The sequence below is a fragment of the Plectropomus leopardus genome, chromosome 13, assembly GCF_008729295.1.
Source record: "Plectropomus leopardus isolate mb chromosome 13, YSFRI_Pleo_2.0, whole genome shotgun sequence".
NCBI lineage: Eukaryota > Metazoa > Chordata > Actinopteri > Perciformes > Serranidae > Plectropomus > Plectropomus leopardus.
The window spans coordinates 19,641,229-19,655,342 of NC_056475.1; the positions used below are offsets into that span (position 1 = coordinate 19,641,229).

At 41.9% G+C, this 14,114-nt stretch overlaps 1 protein-coding gene across 1 annotated transcript in view; it reads right to left on the reverse strand.

The window, feature by feature from the left end:
- Positions 1-2,404: 2,404 nt before the first annotated feature.
- The window catches only part of LOC121952282 (protocadherin-16-like), a 99,290-nt gene continuing 87,580 nt past the window's right edge, over positions 2,405-14,114 (reverse strand). Inside the window, exons 16-29 of the mRNA XM_042498854.1 lie at positions 13,496-13,621; positions 13,124-13,333; positions 12,299-12,555; positions 11,956-12,162; positions 11,443-11,839; positions 11,198-11,311; positions 10,851-11,062; positions 10,582-10,733; positions 9,948-10,078; positions 9,215-9,501; positions 8,562-8,703; positions 7,690-7,861; positions 7,195-7,604; positions 2,405-6,400 (exon numbers count right to left, since the gene is read on the reverse strand). Coding sequence (XP_042354788.1) covers positions 4,353-6,400; positions 7,195-7,604; positions 7,690-7,861; positions 8,562-8,703; positions 9,215-9,501; positions 9,948-10,078; positions 10,582-10,733; positions 10,851-11,062; positions 11,198-11,311; positions 11,443-11,839; positions 11,956-12,162; positions 12,299-12,555; positions 13,124-13,333; positions 13,496-13,621 — 4,865 coding nt within the window. The 3' untranslated portion in view covers positions 2,405-4,352. The remainder of the gene's footprint in view (positions 6,401-7,194; positions 7,605-7,689; positions 7,862-8,561; positions 8,704-9,214; positions 9,502-9,947; positions 10,079-10,581; positions 10,734-10,850; positions 11,063-11,197; positions 11,312-11,442; positions 11,840-11,955; positions 12,163-12,298; positions 12,556-13,123; positions 13,334-13,495; positions 13,622-14,114) is intronic.

Here is a 14,114-nt window from a genome sequence, read left to right on the forward strand (position 1 = left end):
AAGGATCTGAAAAGCAAATAAATAAAGACTAAAGTTAAACAAGACATGGACGTTAAAGTAAGTACACTGAGTCCATCGTTTGTCTTCATAAATTTATCTTTTTGTTGACAACGCAATGCATGTATGTGTGTATATATGAAAATCAAGACAGATAACAACAGAATTAAAAAATGAAGTTGGGGACAAATAAGGAATGTCATTATTATGTTAATTATTACTTGAACACCTGATTGATAGGATGTAAGGCACTTTATTGTGTATGTCTAGTCGATCACCTCTGTCTCACTGGTTAATGTTACAATACTTCATAAACACACACGCACGCACACACGCACGCACGCACACACGCACGCACGCACACACGCACACACGCACACACACACAAATATCATAGTGTACCAACAATTTAATATTTGGCTTACAAATTCTCCAGGGGATAGAATTCTGCTCCAGACAGATTTCCCCCAGATTTTACTAAATAACCTGCCAAGTATGTGCCTGTAGGACCTGGATCTTGGCCAATATCAGCTGGGGAGATTGTTGTGGGCCATATGTGTGTCACTGTGTAGTAGCCTCTAACCATGTGCATGTGTGTGCTCGTGATTATTTGGAGTTGTGCAGGGTTAGTGAAGGAGTGGGCTGCAAAAGCAGTCTTGGGACAGTAGGCTGTAAACACAGCTGTGTGTTGAGGTGAAAGCTTTTGTTATTGGTTTTTGCAGGCAAGACTATATTTTTAATAATATGTTCCTCATCCTCTGAATTGGACATTTGATCCTTAGCTGATGTGACATGTAGGATTGTTCAATATATGACAATCAACATTCAAATATAGTTAAAATTTGCACTTCGTCATCACCTCTTATTTCACAGTACGTCTTGTGCATGTCTCAGTGGTACTGCAGGAGCTTCTGTCTCTGGCTCTTTTCTTGCACCTTGTCAAAATCCATGTGCAGCTCCTTCTGTATATAACAATAACACAGAAACACTGCACGGCTGTGTATGATGACCAAATGAGGCAGAAATCCCCAGCAGCTATGCAAACATGTCTGTGCTCCATATGAAATAAACATTTTGCAATTATTCAGCTACATCAATATCATATGCCTTTATATGAGCTAGAAGAACTGAATCCAATGATCTTGGCTGGATATCAGGTTTCTCCCAAACTGCTAAACTTTAGGATATCCTTTACGTGTATCTTGTGAAAGACAAATGCATTTTTCTACAACTTTTCCCAAGACACTTGACAGAATGAAAATGGGAACAACAACAGTGTTGTAGTACACATTATTCAGAACTGGAAATGAGAAATCAGTATAACAATTTATGGAATGTTAAAGTAAAATCAAATGTATTGTATTTTGGCTTTTTTGTTTGTCTTTGATACCAAGCTATATACATTTTGTCAAGGGGTTAAATGTACAGACTTGGGTCTATTTGATATCTGTTATGTGCATCATGAGTCATCAATAGATTTTTGTCCTAGCTGTATTTTACGTCTATATTTTATATAGTCTTTTTTTCTTTTTGACTTTCCGCTACATTTTGGCCAGATTCGCACCTGATTGGGATGCTATCACCCCTTTAAATGGCTGTTATCTGTGGTTACAAACCTTGTACATATGAATGAGTAGGGGCCTGCTACACCTACTGGTAGGTTTAAGTCCATTTAATGGCCATTTTTAGTTTGTTGGGTTTCACTTTCCTTTGATTTAGGCACAAAAACAAAAATAGATAGGTACAAAAAAAAAATCATGGTTGGACACAGATATTGGTTTAACATAGGACTGACATGTAAATCCCAAACTCCTTGGTTAATGTCCTGTGTTTGATCCATACATCACCCCCCATGTGGTATTTCTCACACAAGGAAGAAAGTTCAATAAAAGCCCTTTCTGGAGGGAAGTTTCATCTCATGGCCTGATAATGGCCTTTTCACCAAAATGGTTGGTGTGACAGGCCCCATACAAACCCATATCTTTGACACTTACTACTGTAGATAATGACCATTTAATGGTCTGATAACAGCCAAATCAGCTGGAAATCAACCAAACCTAAAGATAATGCTAATATAATGTATTAGCCTAAACAGCAGATAGGGCTACTGTTCAGTTTTACTTTCAGGTTTATATTTGCTGCTCTTGAAAGCCAGATGGTGACCATACTCAGTGTAGGTCTCTGCCTCCTGGCCGACTGCCCTCATAAGGTCTGTTGTGATTCTGCCCGAGCCAAGTCTTCCCCTCCCTTTAGTAATATCCTTGCCTAAAGACTGACGTTAACTTCAGCTCTTCAAAGTTACAACTCCCAGCTAAGATAACTGGAACACTGTTAAACTTTAATTACTTTTCAGTTCTTCCCTCAAAGCCTTGGTGTGAATTCTGAAAAAGATGAGGTCTGACGCCAGTTTGTCAAAAGAGATCAGTAGGAATTTATTTGCTTCAAATGCATGTACAGCTCTTTTTTTTTGTCTGCCACTGATCCAATGATCAGCCTCTGGCAGTCATCTAAAACTGCACTCCAAATGGAGGTCCTCCAACACAGAAATGTTTCTAAGACAGCATGATTATGAGTCGAGAACATGTTGTACTGGAGTTAGGCTCGTGGCATGTGTAGCTTTTAGATGAGCCAGTGCCAGCTTTGTATGAGGCGATTTGTAAGGTTATGTTGAACAAAGGACAGAGGTAGAAGCCATCTTTTGAAAACAAAGTGACATCCAATTGCTGTGATTACCCCTAAAGATTAAAAACAGGCTTTGAGAATAAATACATGGAAGAATGAGAAAGAAACTGTTAAAACTGGTTCTGAACAATGAGAGAAAAGAAAGAAGGTGTAGCTGATGAGTTAAACACATGGAAACCGAAAACACCTCATCATTCTGGTGACAACGTAGATGAGTGAATCATAGCAATAAAATGTACAGAACATAGAGTTAACATGGAAAATAAATACTGCAACGGTTGCTATATCCTTGTACATTCATCCGGGCTCATGCATTCAGGCATTTGCTTCTCACTTGTCAGGCTCCTGTGCAACATTTTTCCAAGTCATGTCATGAGAATCCCAGCCTATACATTGCATGTTTATTTATTTTGTGCTGAGATGAACCACTTCACAGTAAAATGCATTTGAGTTAAAATGACTGATGTTATTGATTTTAGGAAGCACTTTCTATCAAAGACACAGAGGTGATCAGCAAATTGAGTTGTCCCTGAATAACAAAGGGAGTGCTAAACTGCTGGAAAATCAGGCATTTATATAGATGACAAGTTTCCATCCAGTTGTTTTGGATTCAGGATGATCTACGATTTGACAAAAAAAAAAAAATCTTAAGGTAACAAAGCATAGTGTGAGCTGTGCTTCGTTTCCTACTGTCAAATTATGGCAGCAAGTCCTCTTTTTATATAAATAATGCTAAAAACACAAGTCTCCCTCTCACTTACATCAGAACTGTCACAAGAGTCTCTAAAAACCTAGGAGACACATACAGTACATAGCCTGCATACATACAAATATACATATATGCAAATACACAAAAAAACCTCCATGTGGAATAATGGCATTTTTGGATCTGAAATCATAATTTTATATAAAAATATATAAAAATAAAAGTAAAATCAAAAGAAGTGTCATCTCAATTAATGAGAAAAAAAAATCTCCATTGCCTTTCCATCGTGTGATGCATTGCCAGTTCAATGAATCAGTGTCTGTGTGAACACACATCTTTTGTGTGTCCATGGGATTCACACACATGTCCAGAGGCCACTTTAAAAGCAGCAACTAGATGAGTTTAATACTGGAGTGTAAAAATGTTCACGGACACAAAGAGAGGAACAAGGTCCTTAGCTCTCTGGCCAGCCAGCGAGGTAACATGAAAACTACACATCTATCTACACACTAAGGGATCTCCGACTGCAGGGCATGGTAGCTGCACATACCCATGAAGAGTCTACCTCTTAACCCCGTTAAGTTCATGGAGACCTGCGTCACTGATGACATGAAAAGGTGGGCTGGTCCTGTCAACCCAGGCACATGTTCCACTTTTGTGCATTTTTGTAACACTGTCAACCTTTGGAAGTGCTTCAAAGAATGCAAATATCCTACCAAGAGAAGGTTGAGTATGTTTTTGTGGGTGTGTCTTTATTGTCCGAAATTCACATGGCCAGACACTTGAAACAAATGTCACAATCTGGACATTTGTGAAACCTGTGTTTCATGACAAAAACCATGGTTTCTGAGAATGGCATGACACCTCCACTTTTGTTCCATGAAAAAGGAACAGCCAAAAGGCTGCCCTGTCATGCTTTGTTCAGGTTGATTCAAGTTCCTCCTTAAATAGTTTTCTAATTTTTCCATCATATTCTCATCTCGTGATCAGGACTCTGGTCCAGTGAGGGCTCCCTGGTGCTGATCATGGACGCTGAGGGCCCTTGGTTTACTCCAAAGGGAGACACAGCTGGAGATCGAGCTGCCAGGGGGGACAGCGAAGGGGAGAAGCTGGGGGACATTGCTGCTGATGAAATGGATCCCTCATGACTGATAGGGGACCTGCGGAGTGAGGCCAAGTGGGGAAATGTCCGTCCAATCACAGGGACCTTGGGGGGAACTGACATGGCCCCCGGGTGGGCCACTGATGTGATGAGTGGTGGAGGGTCAATTCTAGGTTTGGGATCTATTTTGTGCTTGGGCTGGAAGGGTTGGCGAGGGTTCTGGCTCTGCTGGGCAGTTTCATCTTTCAGCCTGGCGATCTCTGTGAAGACATTTGCCAGAGGCTGGAACTGTGGGCACCAGTTGAGCAGGTAATCCCAGTTATAGCTTCCGCGGAGTTCCTCATCACTGGCAACGATTGCCGTCAGAGAACCATCCACTGAAGGTTTACCGTCCTCAGGGAAGGCGTAATCCTTGGGGAGGGATATGTTGAGGCCGCGGCCTACCCCTAGATACCCTCCTCCTTCGTCTCTATAGACTGGGAGCTGGCCAGAGAGCAAGGTCCCACTGAGACTACCTCCCAGTTTCTTTCCTTTGAACCAGGTGCTGCCCTCCAAAGCTGCGGGCTCACAGGAGATATCAGAGAGCTGGTCAGCGTCCTGCTGAATTCCAGAGTCTGGTCCTCTGGCCGAGATGTGCTCTTGCATGGACGAGGTGATGGAAGCAACGCGAGGGTACTCATTGATCATCCTGATCTCATCATCCTCCGCTGCCTCAGCCGATCCTCTTCCACTTGAGTGTGACGGATCCAGAGAGCCTCCTCTAGTGTAGGGGCCACCACCGGCCCCACCCTGATCTCCAGCATACCCCGGCAAGGCCTGGTGGTAGATCCTCTCCCCTCCTGGTCCTGAGTTGCAATCATCTAATTTCTGTAGAGCCGTTCCTGACGCGACAGTTCTGTTCCCCGCTTCCTGGGCTTTCTTCCTCCTGCGTGACTTGACAAGGAACACCACCACAGCCATGACCACAAGCAATACAATAAAACCAAGAGACACGGCAATGATGCTTATCAGGAGAATGTTGACATCGGGGGCCAGGCCGAAGTTGGTGTTTGTGACATCAATGGAGACCTGGGCCGTTGTGGTGCGAGAAGCATCTAGAGGACTGTGAGCTTTCACTTCCAGGTTCATCAGTCTGGTTTCCCGTTTTGCCCGTCCTGAGCTGCTGCTACTGCTGCTGCCTGAACCATCCACTTTGAGGAAAATGACCCCAGTGGTTTTGTTTACATCAAAGTACTGGGAGCTGGTGGGAAGAGAATAGAGAACAATACCATCCACCCCTCCATCTTCATCATTTGCCTGGACCTGGCCAATGCTCTGACCTTTCTTAGCTCCCTCTGGAACTTCAAAGGAGAAATCAGACGATGTGAAAAGTGGATCATACTCATCCTCACCTGTGACAAACACCTGTACAGTTACGGTGGCTGAGTGATTGCCAGAATCTACTGCCACTGCTACAAAGTTAAAGGAGTTGACCTTCTCAAAGTCAAAGGGAACTTTACTTTTGATTTCTCCGGAGTTCTGATCCACAGTGAAGCTTTCTTTTCCTGCCACAGACCGCTCCACAATGTGGTACTTCAGTTGGCCAAAAACCCCTGTGTCATGGTCTATGGCATGCAAAACAGTCACAGGTGAGTTTGCTGGTTGGTTTTCTCTGATACTGGCTGTTAGGACTTCCACAGGGAAGTATGGATGATTGTCATTTATATCTTTCACTTCAACGATGACAGGAGCAAGTGCAAAGTGACCCTGTCCATCTGTGGCCTGGATGATGACAATATGTGTGGACTGGTGCTCACGGTCAAGAGCTCGCTGAAGCCGCAAGGCTCCAGTCCACTGGTCCATGGTAAACAAGTTCACCTCATCACCAGAGCTGATAGTATACTGGACCTCAGCATTGGGAGTTGAGTCTGGATCTGACAAAAAGACAACAGAGTACAAGTAATGAACTGAGAGACAAAGTAAGAGAGTAATGTTGCAAAAACTGGTAAGAACATGAAATATAAACAGTGGTGGACAGTAACAAAGTACATTTACTCAATTACTGTACATAAGTACAGTTTTTGAGTATCTGTACTTTACTTCAGTATTATTGTTTCTGGAAACATATCCCTTTGACTCCACTACATTTAAAAATACAAATATTGTACTTTTGACTCCACTACATTTCTGGGATGGCTCTTGTTACTTGTTACATTTGCTTTGAGGTCAACAGATGATTTTTTTCTTCACCATATTACCGATGGGCATACCTCAAGTCAATGATCTGTATCGTTTTCAATGTTTGCTCTGTTTACTGTTTATAACCTTTATCATGGACAAAAATTTTCCATCTAACCTGAGAAAGCATGTCAATTTGTGTTTCTATGGGCATTTCTACAGGCAGCGTATTCAACAAGCTTTTCATTGTACAGGTTCTACAAGCGAGTTGGTGGATTTAATGGGTTGTTTTAGAGTCATAAGCTTCTATACATGTATTATGACAATATACAATGCGTTGAGATTTTAAAAAATGTGCTTTTAATAATTATGTTTCTTTTTAAGCAAGTACTCCAGTACTTTAATTCAAGTAATAATTGGACTCAGAAACCTCCACATGTATTGGAGCAATATTTGACCATGATTATCTATATTTTGACTCAAGTAACAGAGTTGTGTACTTTGTCCACTATTGCATATATATAGACAAAAAGAGAAGACATTTGCCCACCTGTAGCAGTCAGTCGGATTATCTCAGTCCCAGCAGCAGCTCCCTCACTCAGTGACACAGTATATTCTGCTCTGCTGAACACAGGAGGGTTATCATTCACATCACCAATGGTTAGCACCGCAGCAACACTAGAGCTCCTCTGGGGCACACCTCGGTCTGACACCACCACAGTGAGGTTGTAAAGTGGCTTGGTTTCAAAGTCGAGCCCCTCAGCCAAAAGTAGAGTCCCAACTGTCTGAAAGCCCCGACCCTCCAGGAACCGCACGCTGCTCTCAATCTGGAATGCATTTCCTTCATTCCCATTGGCGATAGCAAAGTCGAAACCACAGTTTTCTCGAGAGAGGTCACTGTCAAAGGCCTCAAAAGTCAGAACTGTTGACCCCGGGATGGTGTCCTCCGAAACCGTAGCCCTGCAGACAAAAAACATTACATAAGTAAGGACAGCTGTTTAGGTTACGAAATAACACATTCAGAATCTAATGAATGTAGACTGACCTGTACTCTGATTGGTGAAACACAGGAGCGTTGTCATTGACGTCAGAAATTTGGACCTGGACAGTGGTGAGGGAGGAGAGCGAAGGCGAACCTCCATCACAAGCTTCAATGACAATACTGACTGACGGACGTTCAGGGTCAAACTCAGCTCTGTGATTGATGAACAGGGTTCCTGAATACAGAGGAAAGTGAGAGGAAGTCAGTGTGCTGGGGAAGTTACTTTAAAATCTTTCAAAACTGGAATATTATTCAAGAAGCTAAACTTGAGGTTTCCACACATTTTCACAGACAAAATTTCAAAACTTTTCCATCACTTTTCAAAGACCCATAAATAAGTTTCCATTTTGGAAAAGCATGTGCTTCATTGTGTCTGTGGCACTTGCCAGCATGGTTACAATACTTTTCCACACAAAAACACACGTAGGGGAGTCTCACTTCCCATAATAAAGGCTGCCACACTTTGTCACAGACATAACCTGTCTTTAAAGGAGAGGCTTGGCCAGTTTTAGTCATGGTAAATAAGAACTTTGCAAGTTGTTTATTTGTATAAAGCAGTAAATAATTTAATAACCACAATGTCGATGCTGAAACAATATACTGTCCAGCCCTAAGTCGACCACCAGCTAACTTACAGAAGACTAATTTTCCATTATGTTACATTACGTGAATGGGTATCCCTAAAAGATTACTGTAACAATTTCATTACACACAACAAAATTCCATGACTTTTCCAAATGTTCAATTAATTTTACTAATTCCATGACTTTTCCAGGCCTGGAAAATGATACTGTGAAATAATATGAATTTTCCAGGTTTTCCATGGCCATGGGAACCCTGTAAACTATGTCTGGAGAGGAGCCAAAGTTGTCTACCGTTGTTGGGGTCAATGTAGAAGCCTTCCTGGGTTGATGACGTCACTCTGTAGGTGATCTTTCCGTTTTCTCCAGAGTCCCGGTCAGTTGCTGTTACTGTAACGACTACACTTCCTGGCGGTGTATGCTCAGGCAGAGTGACCTGGAGTGCAAAGACAGTATTCGAGCATCAATGCCAAAGAAACACATAAGCCAACAACAGATCACATAAATACTGTAATAAAGGTCAACAGGCACTAAACTCACTCAGGGGAAAATTGCATCTTAAATCATAATTCCTGTTTTTCCTGAATTTGTGCTAATGTTGAGGTCATTTCCTGAGACGAAGAAGTAAATACAGGCTGATCTCTGCAAAATTTCCCTAAGGTAACAATAGGCAGTTAACTTTTATCACTCCAGTCCTGGGCAATGTACGTGTGTGTTTTTTTAAAATATGTGTGCGTCACTACAAGTACGGTTTTCTCCTTCGTCACTCCAGCAGACATGAAGTAGTCTGCTGGAGTGAAACTTAGTTCAAAACTGTTTTTGAACTAAGTTTAATTCCCTATCAAACTTTATAGGGTCTGAGAAAATCAGAAATTTAAACAACTTATTGTATATACCATGCAAAGCATTAAAAAAAAGAAATCAGGTTGATTTATGTACCAGCCTACCTGATAGAGATCATGGGTGAACGCAGGTGCATTGTCATTAATATCCTCCACTAGTATTGTAATGTTAGCCTCAGTCTGATGTTGGCTGTCTGTGGCTCTGACAGTCAGGGTGTACCACGTCTTCTCCTCAAAGTCCAGAGGGGCGGTGAGTGATACGCCTCCACTGTAGCGGTGAATCCCAAACTTGCCTGAGGCTGTTGGGTCCAGTTGCAAGGAGTAGGAGAGAGCAGGACTGGAGTCGACATCGTTACCTGTCACAAGAGTGATCTCCGTGCCAATCAACATATCTGGTAGAGAAAGAAAATGAACAAAAACAATTAACTGTATTATCTTCTTGTGGATAGAATCATTGTTTTAATAGTTTTTATGCCGTTGCTGAGCCATGATGCACAACTACACAGCGCCCAAAGGGTTTTTCTGGTGACATAATTCATTTTGTAAATGTAATATGTTTGCTGTAAACTGGCCTACATAAGATTCATAACTAGAAAGAACACAACTCCTGCAAATTAACCCTTTCAACCCTGAGCAAAGTGGCTTGATCTCTCTGAAAAAAATGGACAGAAGGCAATGAGCAACAAATTAATTAATGACCAGAAATTTCTAAATCTTCTAATATGAGAAACACACCAATTTGCTCATGGTTTAAAGGTTTAAATATTTGTGAAAGACATCTGAATTAAGTAAAAGAAAAGAGATGTCCATTCAGTTTTCAAAGGGATAAAGTACTTACTCTCTGGGATACGGACTTCCTTGGGCAAGGGAATAGTGGGACTGTTGTCATTCTGGTCAACAATGATGACTGTTAAAGTTGCTGAACCAGCCAGTCGTGGACTTCCTCTGTCAGTCGCTGTAACTACTAACCTGTGGTCGGGAAAAAATAAGAAATGGTCCAAAAAGTTGTCTTGTCTTTGATCATATGTGTAGTTCTAAAAGTTTACTTCTTATGTTGGTGATGAAAGAGAAAATGTAAAATAATGCACATCACACTTTTGGTTGCACATTCTCGTGCAAAAGAAGATTTATGGAAGCAACACAAAAAAAATAATGAATATGTTATAGTGAGCAGGGGTTGATTTACAGGATTTGAAATTACAGCTTTGATACATCTGGCATGCTCAGTCAGTTTGCACTGGTGCTTATATCATCAGCAGACTACAACCTCCTCACCAGCTATCTAAACACAAACTAGCTGAGTGAATGATTCATGGTGTGCTATACATGTTTGCCTCTGTGAATACATTAAGGATTTTTTCTGTACCACGCAGGAGCTCAAACATTTATTACAGGTAAAATATATCCATCTTCAAAATGTGTGCATAAAATGGTTCTTGTTGAGGTTAATTCAACCACAGATCTGTTCTCACTTGGTCTGGGTAAAGATCTCACGGTCCATGATGGCTGCTGTGGTGATGCTTCCTGTCATCGGGTCGATCTTGAACAAGCCGCTCATGCCTGACGACTGGATGGAATAAGTCACCTGACCATTTTGGCCCTGGTCCACATCCTCAGCCATCACCTGGGAGAGGGTGTAGGAGAGGAGAATGTAATTACACCTTTAGGAAAACTAGACCAAGCCAATTGACAGACTTTGCTTGTTTTGTTGTGCAGTTTTGGGGGGTTTTTTTGGAAATACCTGTATGATTGGCATCTCGTATCCTTGTGCTTCTCTCATGTAGGCCACATAATTCTGCAGCTGGAAGCGAGGAAGGTTGTCATTGACATCCTGCAGGATCAAATTGATCGCCATGAAAGATGTGGAGGACACAGTTTCAGCCTTCACAACTAGACGGAGTCTGGGAGTATCTTCAAAGTCCAGTCCATTGGGGCTCTGCACCATGATTTCACCTGAAGATTTGAGAGGGAAATAAGGATCACACAATCATCAAATGGCAGATTAAACTGATGTTTACATTTTTTAAAATCCACACCTCAATAACATCTATAGGACATTTAAAAAACAAGTTTTATTGTGAGTTTCACCTGTTGAGGAGCTGATGCTGAAGGCCTGCTTTCTATTCCCACTGAAGAGGCTATAGCTGATCCCCTTGCGTGTGCCGTCTGGGTGTTGAGCCTGAGCCTGAGCCACAGCTGTGCCTACATTTTTGAAGTAGAGCAGAGAAGATATTGCTCAACTGTGACAGCAGAGAGATCTTCAAAGTGTAAAGCGGGACAAATTAACAGAAATGATTATTCTAATCCCTAATAATACTTTAATAATGTCAGACCTTTTACAGCGTTCTCCTGCAAGCTCACATCTCTGGCATTCCTGGAGAAGCGAATGCCGCTGTACTCCACCTCCTTCACATAGATCACCACCACTCCCTGTGCAGACTGAGCTGGACTGCCCTGGTCCATGGCTTCCACTATCAAGGTCCTCTGAGCCTGGGTCAGACTCCCGAGCGGCTCCGTGGCCTGGATCTCCCCAGTGAGGGAGTTGATGCTGAAGCCCTTGACTGGCATAGCGAAACGGTAAAAGACAGAACCATTGGCTCCAAAGTCTTTATCCTCAGCCTTCATGGTGGCCAGAACCCGTTGGGAACGCCTGCTGGACGCTTCGATGACCAGCGGATCCTGGATGAAAAAGGGAGTGTTGTCGTTGACATCTAGGATGGTGACTGTCACCTAGAAAGAAGAGGTCACATGTGGGTTAAGTGCAAAGTCCATTGCTAATGTACTGAGCATAAAAAAACATGTTAATCATGAATTTAAGGGTTTTTTTTCTCTAACCCTTCATTCACCTGAGCAGATGCGTTCCTGGGTTCAGCAGGTGAAAGGTCAACAGCAAACACCTGGAAGCTATATGACGCCCGTTTTTCACGGTCCAGAGGTGCCGATGTGGTGATAACACCAGTGTTCTCATCTACACTGAATGCTCCGTGAGCCTCTCGGCTTAGGAAGTAAAGAACCTTTCCGTTCAAGTTATCATCTACATCCGTGGCTGACACCTATAAGAGATAAATACTGTTTTAGGATTCAGTGAGTACTAGTGACATGGGACGACTTTTGTTATAAAAGTAAGATATACACGATGCCAGGGAGACATTTAAACAGAGCATCATTTAAATTACCATTCCTACTTACCTCCAGAACTTTGGACCCCTCTGCAGCATCCTCCGACACTTCCACAGAGTAGCTACTTCTGCTGAAGACGGGACTGTTGTCATTGACATCTAGCACTTTGACTTCTACTGTGACAGTCGTGCTGAGAGCAGGGCTGCCTTGGTCCGTAGCTACGACCTCCAGAGTGTATTCAGCACTCGTCTCCCTGTCTAGGCCACGTGACGTGGACAGGGCTCCCGTACTGGTGTCGAGATGGAAGTCTCCATCAGGATCACCAGCTGGATAGAGAATTGAGAAACAAAAATCTTAAATCCAAGAATCCTCTATGGACTGAGTGATGAAAGCATTTGTGCCAACTCTGCACTTAAGTAAAAGTTTGAATTTGCTCCAGACAAATATATGGAATGTGCTATATTTGAAATAAGCCAGAAGAAGATGAGGGGCGAGCCTAGTACATGTGATCTTTCATATGGGAGGAATGAGTGCTGTCAGAAGCAATACATTGGTCCAAATGCTGCATGCACACTGTCATTACAAATTCAGATATCACCAAAACTGGTCCAAGAGAATGTAATGACTAATACAAGTTTGATTTAGCTGTAATCATTGCATACACACACATTGAGTGTCAACTGTAATAATCTGTCAGCTGTCTGTAATTTTCCACTCTACCATTTTAAGCCTTAAAATCACCAAAAATGACAAAAATTCACAGTCTCTCCCAGGATATTGTTATTTCCACATTCAACACACCCTCCAAAAGCAATTACAGCAATTGTGGTGAACATAATCGCTCTTTAAATCTATTCTAATAAAATACTTGGGTTAAACAACACTGTTTCTCACCAGTGATCCTGTACTCTAGCTCTCCACCAGGACCTGTGTCGGGGTCTGTGGCCTTGAGGAAGCAAAGCTCTACAGGGGCCTGGTTCTCTGGCACCTCCAGTCCGTACCATAGCTTTGCAAAGACTGGAGGATTGTCATTCACGTCCTGCACCTCCACACGGACTACTGCCTTCGCAAAGTTAGGAGGCAGCCCTCCATCTCTGGCATACACTGATGAGCGATGGAAAATGTTAAACCAATGAGATGTTTAATCCAAAACAAAATTTTTATCAATTGTACTTGAGGTGTTCTGTGGGTATAAATATGCTATAGCTCCATCAGTATGGTGACAACAAGGAAAATAGAGTTGTGTAAATAGTAAAATAGTAGTACCAGTGAGTGTGTAGTGATCCTGTAGCTCTGTGTCCAGTTCCCTCGTGGTGGTTATGACTCCTGTCATAGGGTTGATGATGAAGCCTTCCTCTGTCACACCACCATATGTTACTTGGCCATTAGTACCTGCATTTAAACACAAGTCACGCAAAAAAGCAAACTGCTTAACTGGCAATAAAGAAAAATAGCCTAAGTTGAATGTAAAAATGCAGTGATATTAATTAATTCAATGCACATAAAGCTGCAAACAAGTCCAAATGAAAGCTCCAGAAACATGAGGCTCTGGACGATTGCTGTAAGCACTCATATTCATTAGCATGAGGTTGTGGTTTGGATTTTAAAGTAATTTGGTTTCTCAAAACCATTTATATGTCTCTTTTGTTCTGTTCTCTGGCCTTCCTACTGGAGGCAATCAAGATTCAAGAATTGTTTTGTCATTATGCAAGCATAACACAATTGCAAATATGTATCCTTAAATGGTGCATACTATTTAAGAAAAATGAACAAATATTTTACATTTAGAATAAGGCATGCATTTAAGAGATAAGAAATATTTAATAATAGAATCTCACTAATAGACGTACAGAACACACTCAATAAAAATAAGAAAAAGTAGTTG